The sequence below is a fragment of the Podarcis melisellensis genome (genome assembly GCF_964234715.1).
Source record: "Podarcis melisellensis genome assembly, chromosome: 15".
Taxonomy (NCBI): Eukaryota; Metazoa; Chordata; class Lepidosauria; order Squamata; family Lacertidae; genus Podarcis; species Podarcis melisellensis.
The window spans coordinates 24,421,435-24,446,514 of NC_138532.1; the positions used below are offsets into that span (position 1 = coordinate 24,421,435).

General features: G+C 44.8%; 1 protein-coding gene across 6 annotated transcripts in view; it reads left to right on the forward strand.

The window, feature by feature from the left end:
• The window catches only part of B3GAT1 (beta-1,3-glucuronyltransferase 1), a 69,368-nt gene that overhangs the window by 29,736 nt on the left and 14,552 nt on the right, over positions 1 to 25,080 (forward strand). For 4 of the 6 annotated variants that reach the window (XM_081889988.1, XM_081889987.1, XM_081889985.1 and 1 more), the window contains exons 2-3: positions 14,587 to 15,031; positions 20,265 to 20,773. In XM_081889988.1, the coding sequence (XP_081746114.1) occupies positions 14,845 to 15,031; positions 20,265 to 20,773 (696 nt within the window). In that variant the 5' untranslated portion in view covers positions 14,587 to 14,844. The remainder of the gene's footprint in view (positions 1 to 14,586; positions 15,032 to 20,264; positions 20,774 to 25,080) is intronic. The other 2 variants (XM_081889989.1, XM_081889986.1) reach the window with 2 other exon arrangements.

The window sequence follows — 25,080 nt, forward strand, 5'->3', positions numbered from 1 at the left end:
CCACTGTTGAGGGGTAATATAGTGTGAGGTGGCCAAGTAAGATATCTTCCCAACCCAGACAGAGAGGGCTAAGTGATTGCCTTTAGGTGTTTGAAAAACTGAGCCTTATATTTTTGATGCTGAGACAAGAACCAAATGGAAAGTCGAAAGTGAACGGAAGCCTCTTTCCTGGTGGTCTTGCAGTCTCTCCCTCCTCCTCTAAAGGTGTATGTGATAATATGACTGCACCTGCAAGAAAAGGTTCACAGCTCTTTGTTTGCTGTGTTGCCTTTCTATTTGCATGGAGTTCGTTTTTACCACATGGGAACATTTGAAAATGTTAGCTTCCAACTGTAGCCTAAAGTCAGTGTGAAAGGGTGGTCATGTGTCCTGTGTGACAGAGGAAACCCTCTATTTGAAGGGTTGCCCAGTCCAAGTACAGTTCAAAGATAAAGAACTCTAAGGAGAAATAGCAGAGGGAACCTTGATATTGTCACGGCTAAAATGGCCGCTGTTTCTTTAATGCGAATAAAGCTGGGTCAGCATGACTCAGCGGTCTGCACCAAGTTGTATATATAAGTGAGAAATGTTAGTTTGTTGCTGAGGCTGGTGTTTGGGTTGGTTGGTGCTGGTGTGTGGAGTTATTCAGTCGTGTTTTGCACAAAGACTTTTAAGAATAAAACTCTGCAAGGATATTCTCGTGGACTCTTTTTGTGCCAACAAGGGTCCGAGGACCAGGCTGAAGAGGCAAAGGGAGGTCAGAACCTTTTCCTCCTTTTTTTTTTGCTTTTTACAAACACTGACAGGTTATGGGCCCAGTGTTTCTGAGCATGTGCAGAGTGCAAAACGACTGACAGCATCTCAGCAGGGAGCTGGTGAGTCCTGGTGGTGTATGGAGCCGGTGGCTGTGCGTTGGAGCAGTTGGTGGCAAGCTGTAACTGTCTGCAGCGACGCTGGAGCAGCTAGGATCTGAGGACCAGAAAAGCACTCAGCGTCGGCTACTGGAACAGTTTGAACTGCTAGAGGACCACAGTAGGCGACTCACAGAGCAGCTACACCAGTTGCAGAGCCAGGCGGGACCTGAGGGTCAACAGAGGCAGCAGCTAGAAGCCGGTGAGTGCCAGCCAGGACCATCTAGTGGGACTCTAAAGAGAGAGTCTGGAGAGTTTGCTGGAGGCCCCACAGAAGGGGCTCAGCAAGCACCAGCAGAGATGGCAGATTTCCAGTCTTCCCAAGTTGTAAATATTGGGGGAGGCATCCCTTTTGAACTTCTCTCAGAAAGCAACTGGCTGAGTTGGTCAATTAAAATGCAGCAGTTGTTAAGGAGAGATGGACTATGGGACTGTGTTGAAACTGAGGTTTTGAGGACTGACTCTGCTGAGAAAAAACGGCTAGATGAAAGGGCTCGTGCCCAAATTATGCTGTGTTTGAGCAACTCTCAGTTATTGCATGTAGCAAATGCCAGCACAGCGTTTGAGTGCTGGAATTTATTAAGGGCAACGCATGTCAGAGAAACTGCTGGAACTATAATTTCTCTGACTAGAAGGCTGTTCAGGACTGTTATGAAAGAAGGTGAGAGTTTGGCAACTCATCTTCAAACGCTGAAATCTCTGTTTCTTCAACTACAGCAGAGAGGTAAGCGTTATGATGAGACTGACCAAACCTACATTATTCTTTCAAGTTTGCCTGAAAGCTGGTTGCCCGTGATTAACAGCATGGAGAGTATGCGTCCCCGAGATCTGACCCTTGAGTATGTGGTTGGAAGATTGACCGAAGAAGCAGAAAGAAGGTCAGATAAACAAGCTGAACTCCAAGAGCGGAGGAGTTACAGTCGAGGGGGCCAGCAGCAGAATCTGCCAATGGAGCAACGCCAAGGTTTGGACTTGGCCATGGCAGTGAGGAGATGCTATAGATGCAACCAACCCGGGCATCTCCAACGTCAATGCAGGGCAAGACTTCCAGGAGACGACGTGGAGCAGAGACAGCAATCAACGCAGAAACGTAAGCAGAAGGGGTTCTCTTCAGAGAAGAAGAACATGCGTTCTGCTCAGTTTGTTTCTGCATTTTCTCGAGAGGAGAGGAAGATACCTCAAGGAACATGGTTGCTGGACTCTGGGAGCAGCAGGATTATCTGCAACAGTCGGGAGGACTTTAAGACCCTGGGGGAGCCAGCTGATGGAAAAGACTCAATTTATCTTGCTGATGGTCATAGAAGCAAGATTGATGGCCAGGGAACATGTTTCCTGCAGTGCTTGAACACTACTCTACCAGAGACTCTGTTTGTCAGCAGTTTGGACTATTGTTTGCTGTCTGTAAGCTGTTTGATTACTGCAGGGTATAGTGTTAACTTCACACGGGATGGCTGTCTGATAAAGAATGGAACTCAGGTATGTGGCCATGCAAAGTTGGAAAATGGGCTATATGTAATGCAGGACAAGCCTGTTAAAGCAGCCCAGGTGGTTCAGGATAATTTGCCAGTTCATAAGGGGTGTGTACATGAACTGCACAGAAAACTGGGTCACGCCAATTTCCGTGTGCTTTCAGAGATGCAAAAGGTGTGCAAGAACCTAAAAGTAAACAGCTGTAACTGTTTCCTAGATTGCAATGTATGTAAAATGGCCAAATCTAAGAGGAAGCCTGTGGCTTCTAAAAGTGACAGAGTATCTAAAGAGGTTTTAGAACTTGTCCATTGTGACGTGATAGGCCCTTTTCCACAGAAGACTGAAGGAGGCGCCAGATATGCTTTTCTGGTAATTGATGATAAATCACGTTTTAGTTGGTTGTTTTTGTTAAAGCAGAAATCTGAGTGTTTCCCCACATTCAGAGAATGGGTTGCCCAAGCTGAAAAGCTCTTCGCTCGCCCTGTTGTGCAGTTGCAAACAGATAGGGGTGGAGAATTTCTGAACAAACAATTTGGGACATGGTTGCGACGTAAGGGGATCACTCATCGTTTGACTAACCCTTATAGCCCTGCTGAAAATGGTCTGTGTGAAAGGCGTGGGGCTGTAATACAGTCAGTAAAGGACTGCCTGCTAGTGGATGCAGGATTGGGTCACAACCATAGGCTGTGGGGCGAGGCTTTTCTGACAGCGAACTTTTTGATTAATAGAACCTGGTCTAGCTCTATAAAAGATATTCCTTATCGTGTGTTGTTTGGGAAAGAACCAGAGTGGACAATGCTCCATAACTGGGGTGCTTGGGCACATGTAAACATCCCCAAAGCTCAGCGCCAGAAAGGGGGTGCTAGAGCGCAGAGACTGCGGTTTGTGGGATATCAGTCCTATGGCAAAGGGTGGCGTTTCAATTTACGCCCAGGACGAGTGGTTTTGTCACGAAGTGCAGACTTCGCTGACCAGGACAGATGGACTGTGATCCATGCCAACCCAGATTGCCTACTGCCCCTGCAAGTAAGAGAAGAGGCTTCTTCTCAGCCATTGGCAACGCAGGAGCAGGAGGAGGAGGAGGCACAGATTTCCCCAAAAGATGTGGCAAAAGATAATACTTCTCTAGAGGAAGAGGAAGAAGAGCCAGAGATAAGGGGGGAAGAAGAAGTAATAGTGCCTAGGCGCTCCCAGCGTTCAAACAAGGGTGTACCTCCTCAGCGTTTGACCCTAGGAGGAGTGAGAGTATGCAATGTGAGTTGTGTGGAACCACAAAGTTATAATGAAGTCTTAGACTTACCCCCTGGGGAACGTGCTTTGTGGGAACAAGCTATGAAAGAAGAAATGGACTCTTTTAAACGTAACAAAGTGTTTGAGGTCATAATGCCGCCACCTGGTGGCAGAGTGGTGTCATGCAAGTGGGTTTACAAAAGGAAAACCCTTGCATCTGGGGAACCACGTTTTCGAGCCAGATTAGTAGCCAGAGGGTTCACTCAGATTAAAGGGGAGAGTTATGATGAAGTGTTTTCTCCCACTGTAAAGAGTGAAACTTTTCGCTTAATGCTTTCCATTGCTGCTGTAAGACAACTAGCAGTGCACCATTTTGATGTTGATGCTGCATATCTGCATGCAAATTTAGACCATGAAGTATTAATGAGACAACCCCCTGGGTTTGAAGAGGAGAATGGTGCAGTCTGGCGTTTGAGAAAGGCTGTTTATGGTCTCAAACAAAGTGGAAGGTGTTGGAACCAGTGTTTAAATGAAGCCCTTGTAAAACTTGGTTTTAAAAGGAGTGTGGCTGATCCATGCCTGTACACCAAGGGATCAGGCAACAAATATCTAATGCTCTTAGTCTTTGTTGATGATTTGCTTGTGGCAGGGAGTTCCACAGATGAGATCCAGAAGCTCACAAGTCAACTGGAAAAGAGGTTTAAGCTTAAAGCCTTGGGGCCTGTAAGCAATTACTTGGGAGTAGAAGTAAGGCAGGAAGCTGATGGAAGCTTCCTATTGAGTCAGAAAGAGAAAATTCTTTGTTTGATAGAGCAGTTTGGCATGGAAAACTGCAAGCCAGTTCAGACTCCCATGACACCAGATTTCCCAAAGACAGTGTGTGATGATAAATTTGATCAGCCTGAGTTGTATCACTCAAAAATAGGATCGCTGTTATATTTAAGCCAGTGGTCAAGGCCAGACATTGCATGTGCTACAAATGTTCTGAGTCAACGTGTATCTAAACCCAGTACTGCTGATTGGTGTGCTTTGAAAAGGCTTATCAGATATCTAAAGGGGACATTAAATGTATGTTTGAAGATATCTAGTACACAAGACGAAAAACTAGAAGTATTTGTTGATGCGGACTGGGGAAGCTGTGTAGCTACCAGAAAATCTACAAGTGGAATGGTTATGATGTTTGCCAATTCCATAATTGGGTGGAGGTCAAAGAAACAAGGATTTGTTGCAACCTCATCCTGTGAGGCAGAATATGGGAGCCTGTCGCTAGCATGCAATGAAATCATGTGGTTTATACAGATACTAAAAGATCTAAATTGTAAAGTTGATTTGCCTATCCAAGTGTATGAAGATAGCCAATCGTGCATTGCATTAGCGGGCTCGGAAATAATGAAATCCGCATCAAAACATATTGCTATCCGTCATGCGAATGTTAGAGATTGTGTACAGAATGGGGTAATCAAACTGGAGTATTGTCAATCACAAGATAATATTGCTGATTTGTTCACCAAGCCTTTGCCAGCAACATGCCATAATGAACTGATGACAAAACTGGGTTTATGTATATAATGTATGTATGTATTGTTTCTGTTGGGGTTTTTCGCATTTAAAGAAACAGAAGGGGTGTCACGGCTAAAATGGCCGCTGTTTCTTTAATGCGAATAAAGCTGGGTCAGCATGACTCAGCGGTCTGCACCAAGTTGTATATATAAGTGAGAAATGTTAGTTTGTTGCTGAGGCTGGTGTTTGGGTTGGTTGGTGCTGGTGTGTGGAGTTATTCAGTCGTGTTTTGCACAAAGACTTTTAAGAATAAAACTCTGCAAGGATATTCTCGTGGACTCTTTTTGTGCCAACAAGGGTCCGAGGACCAGGCTGAAGAGGCAAAGGGAGGTCAGAACCTTTTCCTCCTTTTTTTTTTGCTTTTTACAAACACTGACAGATATTGCTCAGCTAGCGCCTGGGCAGCAAACTGATGTCCACTATAAATCCTCCAATGGGGGCTGCATGATGATATTCTTATATTTTAATATAGTAGATAGAGATAGATAGATGATAGATAGATAGATGATAGATAGATAGATAGATAGATAGATAGATAGATAGATAGATAGATAGATGATAGAGATAGATAGATAGATGATAGATAGATGATAGATAGATAGATAGATAGATAGATGATAGATAGATAGATAGATAGATAGATAGATAGATAGATAGATGATAGATAGATGATAGATAGAGATAGATAGATAGATAGATAGATAGATAGATAGATAGATAGATAGATAGATAGATGATAGATAGATAGATAGATAGATGATAGATATAGATAGATATAGATAGATATAGATAGATAGATAGATAGATAGATAGATAGATAGATAGATAGATAGATATAGATAGATAGATAGATAGATAGATAGATAGATAGATAGATAGATAGATAGATAGATAGATAGATGATAGAGATAGATAGATAGATAGATGATAGATAGATAGATAGATAGATAGATAGATAGATAGATAGATAGATAGATGATAGATAGATAGATAGATAGATAGATAGATGATAGATAGATGATATAGATAGATGATATATATAGATAGATGATATTAAAAGATTTACTAGGTAGAGCTATAAATTTCAGCCTGAGGTTGTATCCAACATAACTCTAAGGAATCAGTTACACGGTCACTTATATCATTCTAACTGTGTTATAAACATGTGACACCAGATGGAGCTATAGGGCACAAAACTTTGTGCGATTTTACATAGAGGTTTTTTTTTCCTTTTGCTATAACAATTTAATTTATGCCTTATTTGCAACATGTTTTTTTCCTGTGTGTAGATCCAGCCTAAGTTAAAGTCACTTAACGGTATACTTGTTCTGGTGGTGAAATATTTTGCACTAGCAAAACATTGTTGCACAAAAGATTGCACAAGCAGGTGGCTGATAACTTTGTTGCACAATCTTCTGTGCATCTGTTGTGTTGGATTCCTGTTGCATTGTACATTAAAACTCACCCATCTACTAACGCAAGACTCCTTGAGAAGTTTGCATACAGCCCATTGTTTCTATATTTGCATCAATCTGTTAACATATGCAACTTGGTGTCCTCTGTTTTGGTGATTCATACACAGCCATCCCTTTGTACACCTCATTCTGTGGTATAGGTAGACCAACTCTGAGCTACTCCCCTGTAACACAGGAAGGAGGGTTCACCGGTCACCATAAATGCAATTTGAAAAATGAATACCATAACTTTCCCCCATAGAATGGAATGGCAGCTATTCACATACGAGAAGGGAATGAGTAGCTGTCCTCTTCCACCTGCTGGGAGGCAAGAATGAAGCCAGGCAGAAAAGTTATTATTGTATACTTTGGTTCAGCTCCCCTTTCAAGGCAAGTATCCCCGTTCCTTTCCCTGTACTAACTGCACAGTAATTAGTTTCGCAATTTTGCTGCTATACTTTATAATAGCCTCCATTAAAGTTATGGGATTTTGAGGCAGTAATGGCTTACCGAGTAATTAATGAGCATGAGGCTTTATTGCTACCTTTATTTTTGGCGGTTTCCCCCCTTCTTCCCCCCACCTCCCGCAGTTTCCGCAAGACGCCTCTGCCAAACTATGAAATCACATGAAACATCTCTCCTTCAAGTGATAATTCCTGGATCCATTCCCATCTCTCTCGTGGAAAACAGAAAGCTGCCTGATACCTAGTCAGGCCATTGGTCCCTCTAGTTCAGCATTTGCTACACTGACTGGCAGGGCCTCTCCAGGGTTTCAGACAAGGGTCTCTCTCCCAGTCCTACCTGGAGATGCCACTATGGATTGAACCTGGAATCTTCTGCATTCAAAGCAGATGTTCTACCACTGAACTACGTCCCTTCCTTAAATGTGCACAAGTGACTCATTCATGATCAACTAAACATGCCTAGTGTCCCCCTGTTTGCTGCAGTCATACTTGCCCTGGAAGAAATATCCAGGCCTCAGTGTGCAGGGAATGAACTTCAACATGCATCAGAAACGTACAGTCCTTGATGGACTGCAAATGCTCCTTCTGTCCAGTGGAAGTATTTGCCAAGGCAAGAGTTTTCTGAAGGGCAGCCTGCACATTCACAGAAGGAAGGAAGGAAGGAAGGAAGGAAGGAAGGAAGGAAGGAAGGAAGGAAGGAAGGAAGGAAGGAAGGAAGGAAGGAAGGAAGGAAGGAAGGAAGGAAGGAAGGAAGGAAGGAAGATGCATCACCATGAAAGAGGGTGCCTATTTCTATAAAGTGTGCATATGCTCATTTACATGTATAAGAAGTAGGAATGGGGGGTGGGGGTGGTTCAATCTGCATTTAAAGGCAAACTTACCTAATTCACACTTTCCCAAACTCTACATGTACGACACAGTCAGCCTCCAAATTCACACTTCACCATATTTTGCAAAGCAGTTTTCTAACCATGTACAAAAATGCTTATACAGTGGTACCTCTGGTTATGTACTTAATTCATTCCAGAGGTCCGTTCTTAACCTGAAACAGTTCTTAACCTGAAGCACCACATTAGCTAATGGGGCCTCCCATTGCTGCCGCGCCGCCGTGCCATTTCTGTTGTCATCCTCAAGCAAAGTTCTTAACCCGAGGTACTATTTCTGGGTTAGCAGGGTCTGTAACCTGAAGCGTATGTAACCCAAGGTACCACTGTACTTGGATAAATTGTGTGTGTTTGTGTGTGTGTGTGTGTGCGCGCACACACACATTATTATGAGCTTGGGCCCAAACATAAGGCAAGGTGAGGCATTTTGTGTTTCACCTTTGGGGCCAAAATGTTTTCAGCCATCCCTGTTGTGGGGGGACAGTCTGGATGAAACCATAAGTCCCCTTCCAAATCTGCAATCCTTTAGCTGTGAAGGTTGAATGTATAACGGGGAAGTTTGCCAAACCAGTTCCTTTGTCAAGGTAATGGCTTTGGCTGGCTAGTTAAGTACCGCCATTTAGCATTTCCAAAGAAATTGTTCTGTTGCCGTAGAGACAAATGGGAGGGGGGCTTTCCCAATAGATCTACACTTATAAATAAATACTATAATTGAAATAGAAACACAGTTCATCTCATCAAAGTGGGGAAGCCTCCACTCATTTTGCCATCTGAGGTAAAATACAATAGGGCAGTGATGGCAAACCTTTTAGAGACCAAGTGCCCAAACTGCCATCCCAAACCTGCTTACGGTATTTATCGCCAAGTGCCAACACAACAATTTAACCTGAATACTGAGGTTTTAGTTTAGAAAAAACAACTGCTACAATGCTAGGAAATTCCTTGTAGATTTCCCAATGGCTTGCAGGATTGTTTACAAATGTTGTAGAATTTGCAAAATGCATTTTTAGAGTTGGAAAATATTTCAGCTGCCCACTTTCAAGGTCTCTTTCAAAAACCTGCAGTCTTCTCTCAAATGTTTTGATATCACAAAACATCCTTGCTGCCATTTTCCCTACATTTTATAGTTGTTTGCTCAGTACATTGAAGTGAATTACTCCCAGACAACACAACCATTTTGATAATATCCCTATCAGAGTGGGGCTTACCATGTTTTGCTATGCACAGTGAAATTTGAAAACTGGCAGCTGTCAGATGATTTGTTCTAGAAAAATAGTTGCAAAAACTCAGATAATAGGAATGATATTCCCTCAATTTCCCTTCAAGAAACTCTTTTCTTTCAGTTTCACCAAGTTGGGCAACAGTTTTGTGGTTGGTGTCAAAGTGCCATCCGACACTTGATGTGCGACACAACACTTTCATTGCACAGAAGACATAACGTTTTCCCATTGTGTTCAATCACTCCAAATAACTCTTGGAATGATCTTCCACTCTTCTTCTTCTTCTTCTTCTTCTTCTTCTTCTTCTTCTTCTTCTTCTTCTTCTTCTTCTTCTTCTTCTTCTTCTTCTTCTTCCTCCTCCTCCTCCTCCTCCTCCTCCTCCTCTTCATTTTGCTGTATTCATTTTTGGGTGTTCCAGACTTGGAGTCTAGAAAAACACAACATTAAAAAAAAATGAAGCCCCCAATACAAATCTATCCCTGTGTCTGTGTCACAACAGTGAGCCTCGATTCCTGGCTTTCTAGTAACAAATGCTGGCGAACTCTGTGCTGGGGCGATGGCGCGAGGGCGCACATACCCACAGAGAGGACTCTGAGGTTCACCACCACTGCAATAGGGTAGTCTTCCCGCTTTCCACACACAGAAGCCAACTGGTTTGGCACTTAAATCTTTCTTCATTGCTGGTGATGGGGCAGTATTGTACCACAGTCATGGCTTCCCCTAAATAATCCTGGGAACTGTAGTTTATTAAGTGCCCTGAGAGTCTCATCAGGAAACTCCTATTCCCCACACAGAGCTATTACTTCCCAGAGTTCCCTGGGAAGAAAGATTGATTGTTAAACTAGTATGAGAATTGTAGCTCTCTGAGGGGAATAGGTGTCTCCTAAGCCCACAGTTTAAAGCGGTATCATAGTGTGTAAAATGTACGTCACAGACAGGGCCTGGAACTCTTCAGCTTGCTCAGCCTAAGGAGCTGACAGGATAAGGAGGCCTGGCAGATGATTGCAGAGCCAATGTGCTAAGTTAGTTTCATTACTCTGAGCAGCACTTGGCTGGATACCACCCGTTGTGTTCAACTACGCCATTCCACTGGTAGAAACCAGTGCAAGGACTGAACAAAAGGGCTTTGGTCTCTCTTCTTTTTCTTTTTTTCTTTTTAAAATGCTTTATTTATTTTGCAAATAAAAAACAATCAACAATAATAATCCAAATTCATTACAAAGAGAACATCTAACAAATAAAACATGAAATAAAAAAGGAAAAGAAAAGAAAAGAAAAGAAAAGAAAAGGAGGGAAAGGGGGGAAGGAAAAGGAAGGAAAAGAAAGAAGAGGGAAAAAATTAATATATTTATATTATATATAAATTCATTTAAGGAGTACAAACCATACTTTATATAGTCGATACATTAGGTTTGTAGAAAGAAGTTGTCTTCATATTTCCACTCTCCTCTCATTTTTCCTTTACAGTCATGTTCTTTCTGTTCTCCTAGACATCCCTTGTATGTTATTTTGATTTCCCTCTAACTCTTTGTGGTTTCTAACATCCTCTTACATTAAGTAATCTGTATTCCATTATTAATAAAGAAATTTCCCTTATATCTGTGCACACACACTCACACAAATCCTCTCTGGAGGGTCAGGAGAACCCCCAGAACAGCACACAAGAGGAGGAGAGGGGACACATTGATTTCCTTAGCACTACATTGAATTCCACACCAGACATTTACTTCCTTGCTGTGCCACCCCACCCCCTTCAATGCAGGGTGCCCCACCTTGACTCATCTGTGCTCCCTAACAATGTAAACTATGCCCTAGCTTGCAATTGCAGCGTGGCTTTGGATTAATTAGAAAAGGCTATTGCCCTGCCTGCCAAACCGTTTGCATTGCAGATGCTAAGTGGCAGTCTATCACTTTCACACACACACACACTCAAGATTCTTGGATCTGGCTGGTTTGTGTTTGTTTTTTTTAATCGAGAGGCTGCATCTTCCTCCTCCTTTCTGGAAAGCTGAAGTTGCCAATGATTGACCAGGGAGCAGTTAAACATTCTGGACCCAATTAAAGGGAATCAATACTGAAGGAGGCCAGGCAGAAACAGCAAGGCCTCCCTCCCTCTCTCCCCCTTGCATACAGCAGGGAGAGAATTTCCCCTCACTTTCTCTTTTGCCTGCGGGAAGCTGCATAGATTCTAGCATTTGCCCAGGCTAGGGTAAGAAGCATCAGCCTTGGAAAAAGCACCATCTAAGAAAAGCTCCTGCCAACCTAGCAGTTCGAAAGCACGTCAAAGTGCAAGTAGATAAATAGGTACCACTCCTGCGGGAAGGTAAACGGCGTTTCCATGCGCTGCTCTGGTTCGCCAGAAGCGGCTTAGTCATGCTGCCCACATGACCTGGAAGCTGTACGCCGGCTCCCTCAGCCAATAAAGCGAGATGAGCGCCGCAACCCCAGAGTCAGCCACAACTGGACCTAACGGTCAGGAGTCCCTTTACCTTTACCTTTACCTTTAAGAAAAGCATCTTTGTGAGCTGGTTCACTCAGATCAGGTCAACAGCCTCTAGGTCAGGGGCAAGGAAGCCTCCAGGTGTCTGTACCTGGTCTTCATGGACTGTCCCAAAGCTATGTCCACCTAAGCCACACCCCAGGTCGCACACCTCACTGGCTGTGTTCCACGCACTGCTTGACTGCTATTGGCTGGCTGCAACATATCAATGACTGGAAGGGGCACTTTCATGAATCTGTAAATAACAGAATCTGAACAGGCTGTTACAAGTGCATCCTCTAGTGGAGAGGCTGCAGTGACAATAGTATTTAGACACCTGAAAGCACTTCTCTGTTGATAATCCCATTAAAATAACGGTAAAGGTAAAGGTACCCTGCCCGTACGGGCCAGTCTTGACAGACTTTAGGGTTGTGCGCTCATCTCACTCTAGAGGCCGGGAGCCAGCACTGTCCGCAGACTCTACCGGGTCACGTGGCCAGCATGACAAGCTTCATCTGGCGAGCCAGCGCAGCACATGGAACGCCGTTTACCTTCCCGCTGGTAAGTGGTCCCTATTTATCTACTTGCACCTGGTTGGACAGTTGTTTTACATGCAGAAGGTCTCAGGTTTGATCCTGAGCATCTCCAAGTAGGGCTAGGAAAGGGTCCCACCTGGAACCCCAAACAGCTGCAGCCAGCCAGTCTGATCTAGATAGACCATTGACCTGAGACAGCAGAGACCAGCTTCCTACAACAGGTAACCAGAAAGTTACCTGGCAAATAAGGACCAAACAAAGCTATGTTGGATTTGATGGGTTGTTCATTGATGGTTACATGTAATTGTGCAATGTCTGTCCCTTCTGTCCTGAATCAAAGTGGCTTGCACCCCAGCATCTGAATGCTCCAGCCACTGCTCCCAGGTGCCTTTCTCTGCCTGCAATGCAGCAGTGCAGTGTTTTGATATCTGCTTCCTTGGTTCCAGAGCTGCATGTGAGCTCGGCAGCTCTTTCCTGTTTGCAAACTAGCGGCCCGGCACGTTGCCATCTAAGTGATGTACGCCGCTTGCCAAGATAACCCCACAATAAAATACAGCCTGCTTAAATCTTGCGCGTATTCATGTTCACATCGAAGTTAAGCTACTGTGGCAGTTTAATGCACTCTAGCCTTGGATGCTTCATGGTGGAGGAATGGAAGCAGTCAGGAGAGGAGCCTGCATGAAACCAGGGGACAATCTAGGGAAACCTTCCCCAACCTGGTGCCTTCCAGATAATTTGGACTACAGCTCCCACCAGCCCCAGCACCATAGGGGAAAAGACCAGTGGTAGAGTATCTGCTTTGCATTCAGTTTCCATATCCAGTTTAGGACTGGGGGAAATTCCCTGCCTGAAACCCTGGAGAGACCCTACCAATCAGTGTAAACAATACTGAGCTAGATGGATCAATGGCCACTTCCTATAAGGCCATGCTGGACAAGACTGAAGTTCATTCAGCCATGATGCCAGTTGTGGTCTAAAGCAGCTGGAAGACACCTCGTAGGTTACCCTTGATGTGGGATTTCTTGTGGGAGGCATGTCTGTCATGTAAAGGTGGACTCGTGTTGATATTTTTCAATTTTAAAAAAATGTCATGGGATTTCCCAGAATCCTTAGAGGATGGGAGGGGGGGTGGAGAATCCATTATAATGTCTTTCCCATGAATAATGAAAATCAGAAGAATCTTTCTTTAAATTTTTATCATTTGTATTGTTTGCATTTGCCTTTCTGCATTTATTCTTTGAGCCACAGCAGGTGCAGGGAGACTTTTTTGGGCTGAAAGGTGGCATAGAAACAAAGAGGAGCACAAAAAAACAACATAGTTGACAGAGTACCCTTTGCCCATATTCAAGGGCACTCTGCTACTTACTTACTTACCGTACTCACTCACTTACTTACTTACTTACTTACTTACTTACTTAAAGAGCAGTTATAATCTGTCAATGGGGGGGGGGGCAAGGATACAAACAAAATTGTCAACATATCATAAAATTATAAAATGCAGAGCAAATGACCTACACTGCAGGAAATTATCCAAGAATGTTTAGCAGGGACAGGGTGGTGGTGTTTACAGCAGGTGACAAAATATTCAAATTCTGAGTGTAGCTTAACAACAACCAAATGGGAAGCACACTGTGTACACGCCCACAGTTTGCACGTTATTCTTCCCACCCACTCAAGCACTCTGTGTGTGCTTAGATGCACTTGGCCTGACATGACTTGTCAAATTAAAAAGTAACTCATGCAACCTCTTTTACCGCAGGAAGTCCTCTCACCATGTCTGGCTAACTCCCAAGTTTTTCTCATCTTCCCTGGTGCCATTTCCCCAACTCCCTTCTCTGCTGCTCAGCTGTGGCTCACCAGTGTAGTGTGGGGCAGAGGCATGTGTGGATCAGGCCTCAGACACAGCCATGGGTCAGTGAGAGGAGGTCTGTAGTTTAGGGACAGGGAAGCTATGGATCTCCAGAAGTTGCTGGATGGCAGTGATGATTTACATTCCTTCATTGCTTTGCACCTAAAACGATGCCTCAGAGTGCCTTAGAAATCCATGAAACACAAGGCAGTTTGACAATCATTTAAAAACTGAGTGCACAGAAAAACAGTGGAACAGTGTTCGTGGAAGTAATTGACTCCCATTACCCCTGGCTCTTGACCAGACTGAGTCGCAAACAACTCCTGGGGGCCTCAGCTTTCCCATCCCTGCTGTAGATACCCAGTGGTGAAGGAAAGGCTCTTTGCACATGCTCAGAGTTTATCCTCTTGTTAACTAACAGGCTCCAGGGCTGAGTCAAGACCCAGACTGATGCTGCAACTCACGAGGCAGGCTTTAGCAAGCGAAACGATGAACCCACCCAACCCTCAAGCGCTTCTTTCTGCCTCTTCCTTTCTGCTTTCCCTTGCAGGCCTCTGTCCAAATGGGACCCTGAAGTCCTCCTCGCTGGCGGCTCCCGCGATATTGCCTGGAGGAACGTCCCCTGCTTGCAGCGGCCTGTCCTTCCTCCTCCTTCTCCTCCTCTGGCAGCAGCTGTCCCTGCAAACCTGCTTGTGCAATGGGTGGGTTGTGAGTACTGGTAAGACCTACGAGCCGTGCCACCTTCTGCCGCCCTCTCCTCTCTCTCTCTCTGCCGTTGTTCCTTCTTGTCCATTTATCTCTGTTCTCCATGTCCTCTGCTGTTCTGTCTCTGGGGTTCTCGCTGTCAGGTAATGAGGAGCTGTGGGTCCCTTCAGCCTTGGAGATGCCGAAGCGTCGAGACATCCTGGCTATCGTGCTGATAGTTCTTCCCTGGACACTGCTCATCACCGTGTGGCACCAAAGCACCATTGCTCCGCTGCTTGCCGTGCACAAGGGTGAGGAGAAAGCCACCGGCCTGGGCCAACTGCGCCCACCTCTTGCTTCCACCACCGCCAACCCAACACCCCCCATGGCTCATTCCCAGTTCTTCCATCATCACCCGGCTCATTTTCATCCTCAGCCAGCTCACAGCCACACAGTGTTCTTCCAAGCTTCTTGCAGGGTGGAAACTGTTTTGGAGTTTATATGAGTTGGTTTTACTTAGACTGTGTACATGCTTTCATTTATTCTGCATCCAGTGTGTGTGTGTGCACGCACGCACGCGCACACACACACACGGAGGCAGCAATGCTTCTGAATGCCCGTTGCTCGAAACTGCAGGAGGGGAGGGTTCCTCTCGGGCTCAAATTCTGCTTGCCATTTTCCCACTGAGAATAGAATGCTGGACTAGGTAGGCTCTCCTTGGCCTGATCCAGCAAGGCTCTTTCCGTGTTCAGGAAGCAGTGTACACAAGATGCTAGCCTCCATCCACTAGGGCTCGATGATATATGTTTCCTACCTTGGCCAAATCAGACAGACAGTGGCTCTCTGGGCTCCTTTGCAGCCGTGTTGCCTGATTCTTTTACCCGGGAGATGTCAAGGATTGAACTGGTTCCTTCTGCAAGCAAAGTCCGAGCTCTTCCCCCGAGTTGTATTTCCTTCCCTGTTTATCTCTCTTGGCTTGCGGCCACAGAGATGAGGTTTATCCTCCATGACTCTTGTCAAATCTTTCATTTTTAAAGCCCTCTAAACTCCTGACCACCACAGCATCTTGTGGGAGCAACGGGGCTTGTTTTGCATGTAGGAGGCAAAGGACAAGATGTCACCTCCCTCAGTCAGGTAGGGAAACCTCACCTTACTTTAGGTGATCCTGAAGTTCCCTCCACCACACCTAAGGGGTAGTTGAGATGGGTCAGGACAGGCCACAGGGCACACACAGACCTGTCTCCCAGCTGAGAGAAACAGATGGAGAACTCAGGAAGAGCAGCCAGGATCCAGTGTGACCTGTGACAGCTAAGGACTAGCATTCCTAGACTTCCCATAACTGGTAAGGATAAGGAATTTGCCTTTTGTCAAGTCAGATCACTGATCCATGCAGCTCAGTGTTGTCTACACTGGCCGGCAGAGACTCTCCAGAGTTTCATGCAAGGAGTTTTCCCCAGCCCTACCTGGAAATGTCAGGAGTTGGCCCTGGTACCTTCTGTGTACAACACACGTGAGCTAAGACCTCATCCCTGCCAGACGACTTCTAAGCAGAAGCCATGGGGGGGAAGGAGACCGTCTTTACTAGACACCTAAATAAACCACAACATTGGTGCTCGGTGAACATCCTTGAGGAAGGTGTTCCTCCGAAAAGGCATCATCTCCAGGTACCACCCATCTAATTTCTGAAAGTGCAATACATGGTATATGCAGCTGCAGTAAATGGTATCAGTGAAGGGTCAGGCTTATGTGGAAACAAGAAGTTGCCTTATGCCCAGCTTAAGCACTGGTCAGCTGAGCTCAGCATTGTCTACACTGACTAGCAGGGGAACTCCAGCATTTCAGAGAAGAGTCTTTCCCATCTGTATTTGGAGATGCTCAGGACTGAACCTGGAGCCTTGTGGCTGCCACTGAGCTACTGCTCTTTGACCTTTCCATAAAGTAGAATGCAATGACACAACCTTAAGTACCGGTATATGTTTCATTCATGGAAGTATATTTTCTGCTAACTTTATATTTTGGTGTATTTCCTTTTTTTTTCATTTAAAAATATTTTTAAACCATCCTGGGAAAATGGTTGGAGAGAGGTATAAAAATGCTGATAAAAAATAAATATAAATAATAAAGTTAGTGCCATTTAGCATGGCCACAGTTACGGATCTCATTTATTAATTGTAGTTACAGCACCTTTCTTCTAAGGAGTTCAGGGTATTTCTTCTAAGGAGTTCAGGGTAATGTATACATGGCTCTTCTCCTCCTCCTTTAATGATGGGAGTTAAGAATAAAGCAACATCTGATGGACTACAAGTTCTCCCCTGTCCTAAACTCATCATCCCCAAGGTCTAATAAGAATCAACAAAGAAAATCCTTACCAGGCTATCCAGGATTTTAGTCCAATATACTCTGGATTATGCTGGGCTTTTGATGCGAATCACAATGCAAGCTCTAAAGGCTGGTGTCAATTACTTAGGATCTCTCTCAAATGCATTTTTTTTTGGGGGGGGTCATAAACTAGAACAGGATTCTCCAACTTCAGATATTTTGGACAGCAACTTCCATCAGCCCCAGGCAACAAGGCCAATGGCTGTGGATGATGGGAACTGGAGTCCAATATGGAGGGCATCACCGCAGTCACCTCTTCCATAGAAAACGGACAGGCTTGTGTGGATGCAGACAGTTCTTGGCATACAAACTCAGAAGCAAGATGAAGCATTAAATGTGGGACTGTTCAGTCACGACCTTTGGGCGAATGCTGTTAAATGGAGGTTGGGTGGCTTTAAAAAGAGGGTTAGAGAAATCCTTGGAAGAGAAGGCTGCTACTAGTCGTAACAGCTATGAGCTACCTCCCTAAGCAGAGGCAATTTGCCTCTGACTTCTGTCACTAGGAATCATGAGGAGGAAGAGTGCTGTTGCACTCGTGTCTTGTTTCTGGGCTTCCAACAGGCACCTGCTTGGTCACACTGAGAATAGGATGCTGGACTTAGATGGACCATTGGTCTGACCCAGCAGCGCTCTTCTAAGCAAACTTCTTCATCTTTTGGATGAAGCTATGGACAAAGCGTTTCACTACATTGGGATTAAAATGTGGTAGAGCTGCTGGTATGCTGACTGAAATGGCTCCATGAATCAGCTACCCATTCCTGGAAAAAGCAAAAAACATCTGACCTTTAACTGGTAAACAGACTGGTGGGGCAATTCTATTTCAGTCCATTATGAATAACCTTAAAGTATGGGGAAGTGGCCATGGCAGCTAATTTCTTACAACCACAGGAGAGCATGTCCAACTGTACCTCGAGTAATTGCAAACAGAAATTATTATTATTATTATTATTATTATTATTATTATTATTATGCATTAATGCTGCTGCAGTTGTATTCATGTGTACATGTACATTTCACAAGGCCACAAACAGATGGGTTTTCACCCACAAGAAGCCTACAATCTAAAATAGACCATGCATTCTTATTCGTAACATCTTGCTAGGAAACATGAACTGCCACCATAATGTGTTGCCCATGCATTGCTCTTTCAGGTGTCTTGCGGCTGGTGTGCCTGACAATAGCCCCTTCCAACTTCCACATCTGGATTAGGAACTCTGGCTTTGCTTTGCCTGAACTGTCATGGTTTCCCCAAAAGGATCTTGAGAATTGTAGTTGGGTGATGATGCTGAGAATTCTTTTCCAGAGATGCCTAATGTCATGTACTGGCTGGATGCAGAAAAGTGGTGGGAGGCACTAGCAGGGAAATCCCTCACAGGAACCCCAAATTGAAGAAGGCTCAGAGCCAGGGAATTGGCAGTAGGATGATGAGTGGTCAGAGGGGAAAGTGGTAGCAGACTGGCAGGAGGTTTTAGTGAGCAGGAAGAGGCTAAGGCAGAGAACAGTCCAGAACCAGGGGCAGGGGAGGAGAGGAGAGCAAATACAGATTGATAAAATACAGGCAAGATGACAGAGACTCAGATTGCTTGGGAATGAACCAAGGGTGGAGACTTAGGTAGCTGTGGGCAGGTGGGAATCTTCAGTCCTTGCAACTGTCTCATAGAAGCAAACTCTGCCAGGAAGAGTGGCTGTGCTCACTAGGCCTGGCCTCCTGGGCTTGTCTTGTTTCTTTGAGTAAATAGTTAACTGAACTGAAGCCAGGTTATTGCTGACCTGTTCCTGGCATCCACCTCTGGCACCTACAGTAAGCACGCATGTCTCCAAGAACTGCAGTGTTCAGGTTTCCCTGGAGAAAAGGAAATAACTGTCCAACAATGGTGCAAACAGGGTTTTCAGGGCACTGTATGTGGATTGAGCCCTCTGCCCCAGCCACAATCCATTGACAAGAATGGGCAACCCCTGCTGATACAGCAGCTTCAACTGTAGCCCCTATTTAGTGATCCTGTTGTTCACTTGGTATAATCTGTAGTCTAGATACACCAAAAGAGAAGATGCTGCAGGAATCTAATGAGATTGTATGATGAGCATCCATAAACTGTCGGCAGTCACCACCGTGTTTTGGTATACGGTATATTGTTGCACACTCCTTGCTACCCCATTTACTGAGAAGTTCCAGGCTAGTTTGGTTTCCTTTGGACAGAAGAGAGCACTTATGGTGACTGTGTAACATTTTGCTTTCATTTACAAAAAGGAAAGCAGGGCATAAGCAGAAACAAACAGGAGGTCCTCCAAGCTCCTACATTATTTCTTTTAAAAGAAACACTCAAGAGACTTCTCTAGAAGATCATCTGCTGCCATGGGTGAAACATCAACAGGCCATAGGTGAAACATCAACATCAAATGTGCTATTGGTCTCACAAAGTAATAATCAGCCAGTAGCCCTGAGGGTAGAGTCATTGTTTTGCCCAAATCTGGCTGGTCCCATTTGACTTCCCCACAGCTCTCTTGGACGCATTAGTTGACAATAGGCAAAACTTCGTGTTAAAAATGTGTAGGTTCAGAGAAGCACACATTAAAATGCTGATGAATTATCATGAGGACTTAAAAGTACTGATTTGGAAATGTAGCTAAGTGAATTTAAGATTGGGAAAGCAAGAAACTAAGCGAAACCAAAATTGATAGATTTGGGCCTGCATCGTGTGTTATGTTTCTTCATTTTCTATTTTTTTATTTTAAAAAAGGTGAAAAAATAGATGTTGATAATTATACAGTACCATCAATTTTCCAGAGTATAGGACTCTGTCCCAAGGAGCTTACAATCTAAAAGCCAGCATATTGGGTATGAGAGAGGAGTGAGAGGGTATGCAGGAGAAGACTTGGCTGTTATGGTTGTGGATTGGAAAATCCAGATTGTCTTGGTGCAGAGCTGTGTAGATCATAAAATCGCAGAGTTGGAAGGGAGCCAAAGCGTCATCTAGTCAACTTCCTGTAATGCAGATGTGTCTTGAGTTTTTCCCCTCTCCATCCTTTCCTGCTAGTGTTTGGTCTCTGCTCCCGACAATCCAAACTGGAAGAGTTTCTTGCTTCTGAGCGGCCTTCTCAGCTTTCTCCAGGGAGACTAACCAGTTGTTCCCTCTCTGCCCTTCTCCTTCCCATGCTCCGCTGCAGAAGATGGTGGAGATGCCCGTCGCGACTTCGTCCAAGGCTCAGACTCCAAGGAGTACTGCCTGTCCGACCGTGACATCGTGGAGGTAGTTAGGACAGAGTATGTCTACACCCGACCACCTCCCTGGTCGGACGCCTTGCCCACCATCCATGTCGTCACGCCCACCTACAGCCGGCCGGTCCAGAAGGCGGAGCTGACACGGTTGGCCAACACTTTTTTGCACGTGATGAACTTGCACTGGATCCTAGTGGAGGACTCCCAGCGGAGGACCCCTCTCGTCACCCGGCTCCTGAGGGACACTGGGTTGAACTACACCCACCTCAATGTGGAAACCCCACGCAACTACAAGCTGAGGGGTGACATGAGGGACCCCCGCATCCCCCGGGGGACAATGCAGAGGAACCTGGCCCTACGGTGGCTGAGAGAGACCTTTAACAAGAACAACAGCCAGCCGGGGATTGTTTACTTTGCGGATGATGATAACACCTACAGCCTGGAACTCTTTGAGGAGGTAAGCTGCCAAGGGGTGGTCTTGCCCTCTGGGTTAGGTTGCCACTCCTGACCTTCAAAAAAGATGCCTCCATTAGTAGGCATCTCCACCAATGTGGTACAGAACGGATGGAAGGTGAGTGAGTACTGCAGCACTCCGAGTATGTTCAGAGACTTCAGTCAGTGCTGAATATGACAGCCCATGCTATTGTGTGTCTGTACATGTGTCCTTTTCGATGCTGGTTTTCTTTACTTTTTAATAGTTTTTTATTAAATTTTCTAGTTTACATTTCAAGATATTCATTTAGACAACCTTAAGTTAATGAATTCCCTTCTTCTCTTTCAGTGGTTCATTTTGCTTACTGTACATCCCTCCATATTTTACATAAACTAAACCATTCAGTAAATCCAGTGTTACACCATCAAACCTTATTTACACTTGAATTTATTTTAATGCTACCAGTGTTTTTAAATGCACACAATTTTGAAAATTGTGTAGGAAAAAAATGGTGTTGGTTTTCAAGGTGCTGGTTTTCACCTATCCTTTTAAAAAAAATATAAACCTTTATTTAACATATTTCACAAATTTATACAACAATATTACAGTTTGTATCCCATCCCATACTAGAAAAAAAGAAAATTTAAAAATACAAAAAAAAACCCATAAAAGGACCTAAAATAGACTTCCGATTGTTCTCGAAGAAACTAGATCATACTTGCTATATCTTACACAGTATCTTACCATCAGAAAGTTCTTCCTAATGTTAAGCTGGAATCTCCTTCCTTGTAACGTGAATCCATTGTTTTGGGTCCTACCCTCTGGAGCAGAAAGAAAACAAGCTTGCTCCATCTTCTATGTGATAGCACTTTAGATATCTGAAAAGTGCTATCATATCTCCTCTCAGTCTCCTCTTCTCCAAGCTAAACACACCCATCTCCCTCAACAACTCATCATACGGCTTGCTTTCCAGAACCTCAGTCATATTTGTCATCAGTTTTATTTATTTCTTACATTATTTGCAAACACTATTTCAGAGGTCAGTTGAACCCAAGTCTCCCACGTCCTAGTCAGTGGTGGCTGATGTCCATTGGGTTTGGTGGGGTGGAAAGCATTGAGATCAGTGACAGGCAAACACCCACAAATTCCAGTTTTGCCCTCCTCCCTGTTGAGTTCTACAGTGGCAACACTGAGCCTGTTTATTTCATTTCCCCGAGGTTGCTCTGTTATTTTCTACACCACGGTTAAGCTTTCCACATGGCATAAAAGTCAGTTCTGGAAAACCTATGGAATATAGTGCATGTTTAGCACCTGTGTTTTCTGATTCCAGGAAGTGGGGTGGGGACCTCTTTGCAGGCCCCTTAAGCCAGAAAATGGAGGGAGTAAAGTGACAAAATTGGGGGCCGTATGCTAGCATGCAGTTATTTCCCCGATGTGTTCATGGGGGAATCATGGGGGCATAGAAACAGGCATGTGCAGAAAGGGTGGGGGAATAGCGACATGTTCCAATGTCGTTCACTGTGGTGTCCACCCAACACACGCACCAGTGTGAATGAAATTTAGTGTCATGTGCCTGCATATCGGTCAAAAAATCAAAGTCCCATAACACAACAGGTACTGCAGTTTGAAGGGAATGTTAGAAAACAGGACTGAAGCACTGGCATGATTAGGAAAACAACTAATGCAATATCCCCTACATCTGAATGTACCCTGAGACTATGGCGGAGGAATCTTTGGCAGGCAGTGCCAGCCCTGGACTAGCTATAAGTAGGTGGGGGGGGGGAGGGTTAAGGGCTGACTGAGGTTGGTGGGGCTGTACCCTATTCACCCTCATGCGGACTACAACTCCCATCATCCCTAGCTAACAGGACCAGGGGTCAGGGATGATGGGAATTGTAGTCCCAAAACATCTGGAGGGCCAAGTTTGGCCATGCCTGTCCTAGTCTGACACTCTAACCGCTACACCATGCTGTATTTCTTATGAATAAGGCTGCCACCTCTCATACAGAAGAGGAACACAGCTTACTGGCATCTCCTAAATGATGCATACTCATTGACCGTAGCACTGAGGGCAAGGTTGCTGTTAAAAGAAAAAATCTTCAGGGAGGTGAAACAGCAGCAGCAGCAGCAGACACACACACCACACACACCCAAGAAATCTTGGCTCATCTGCATACTCACTCCTGCAGCGAAAGAGTATTAACTCTGATTCATTGCCGGCAGTGCGTAGGAGCTGTTAGAGAACAGAGAAATGACACACTGCTTCCCCCGAGGATTTACAAATGAAGTAATTTTCGACGACATCATAATGTTAATTAATTTAAACGCAGGCAAATTAAACATTGCCCATTGCCTAGGCATGGAGTCCAAGCTAAATAAAATTGGCAAAGACCAGCAGGCAGGCTGAAAATTGCAGGAGGATATGAGAAAAAGAAAAAAAAGAAACTGACTGATAGGTTTGTAACAGGCCAGGAACCAACCTTCGACTTAGCAACAGGAAATAGTGAACTAGGGTCTAGTTCACACAACCCAAACAAACAGGAGTTCCTTCAGGTTATTCTTGTGTGCAGGTCAAGCTGTCCTTGACCACATTCACACTGCACTTTCAATGCTCTATGATGTCACTTGAAACAGTCATGGTTTCTCCCAAAGAATTGTGGGAGCTGTAGTTTGTTAAGGGAGCGAGAGTTGATAGGAGGCCCCTATTTGCCTCCTAGAGGTACAATTCTCAGAGTACCCTACGAAGAGAGATGGGGGTTGTCCACATTTCCGCTAGAAAGCACAGGTTCGAGCAGTTTTCTCCCTGTCTCGCACTTTCTAGGCACAGGTCTGAGCGTTTCCCCCCTTGTCTCACACTTTTCCCCAAGGGAAAGCCCACTCTTTAGTGATAGATCAGAACAAATGGCAATCCAGGGAACATCCAAATTGCTGTTTGCTATGATTGAGCTCTAAAGAGCAGTTTTCCCTGGGGGAAATTAGCAGCACAAAAGGAAGTGTGGGAAGGTATTGTACCTGTCCTGTATAATACAGGATTGTCCCATAATTCAGTGTGAAATACTACATCCTGTATTGATACAGTTTTGTCCTGTATTTCAGGTCTTTTCTCTGTGTGTCACTGTCTCTCTCTCCCTGTGAAGTTAGGGGTCCTCTCCAAACACCTGTGTGTGAAAGGTCATATTATTTCAGCTCTGGATAGCCAAGCACAGACAAATTTACAAATTCATGTGTATGTGTATGTGTGACAATCCAGAGGGGCCATCCTATTAGGCTGCAATAGATTGTAATGGATTGTTTTGAAATCACTTCAGCACCAGATTAAAAAATATATACCACACACCCCCAAATCACTCCACCTGTATTTTGCCAAAACAAAGATGGCAACCCTAAGTATGGATAAACCCACTCTGAGCTCCTGTTCCCATCAGCCCCAGCCAGCATGACTAATGGTCAGGGATGGCAGGAGATGTAGTCCAGTATCATCTGAATGGCACCAGTTTGAAGGGGAACCCAAAGTAGATTCCACAAGCCCACCTCTGCCTCACACCAACTGTCAGTGGTTCTCTTTGACCACCTTAGCTGGAGGTGCTGGAGACTAAGCCTGAGACCTGCTGCATGAAAAATATGCTCTCTCCTGCTGGTCTGTAGTCCTTACCAACTCTGTTGATATCCTTGCTTGTTCATTAGCTATAAAAGTACCTAAAGTTGCTAAGCACTGTAAAAAATGAATAAATCAGAAATAGTCTAAGCCTTGACCCGAGGCTTATAAGCGAAAGGAAAGAGGCATGGCACGTTGGAAAGGAAAGGAGAGTTTTGGAGAACCAGTTTCAGGAAGCTATCAACTTATTTTGATAGCTTATTCATTCAGATTTTCTGCAATGGAGGCTGCATGCACACTGCACAGGTAAAGCACATATAAAGTGCATGGCTTCCCACAAAGGATGCTGGGAGCTGTCATTTGCTAAAGGTGCTGGGAATTGTCACTTTGTGAGGGATAAAGTACAGTTCCGAGGATTCTTTGGGGGAAGTCGTGCGATCGAAATTGGCGGGGTTTACACAGCCCAACTCTGTTTCCCTTCTCTTTTCTTCCTAATGGGTCACCATGCCTTTTCAGGTGCTCTGCCACTGAGTTGCTCTTCCCCTCTAATCTAGCCTGGTGCCCTCAGGTGTCAGAGAGGTTACCCTCCCTTCACCAGCTCTGAAGTAAATCCAACTTTCAGTCTGGGCAGCTTCGGTAAAGCAGAAGCAGGAGGGCATCACCATATCCTTTGCCACATGCATCAGAATATCTTGGGGCTGGCCTTGCAGCCTCCCCAACCAGCGCTTTTTGTGCC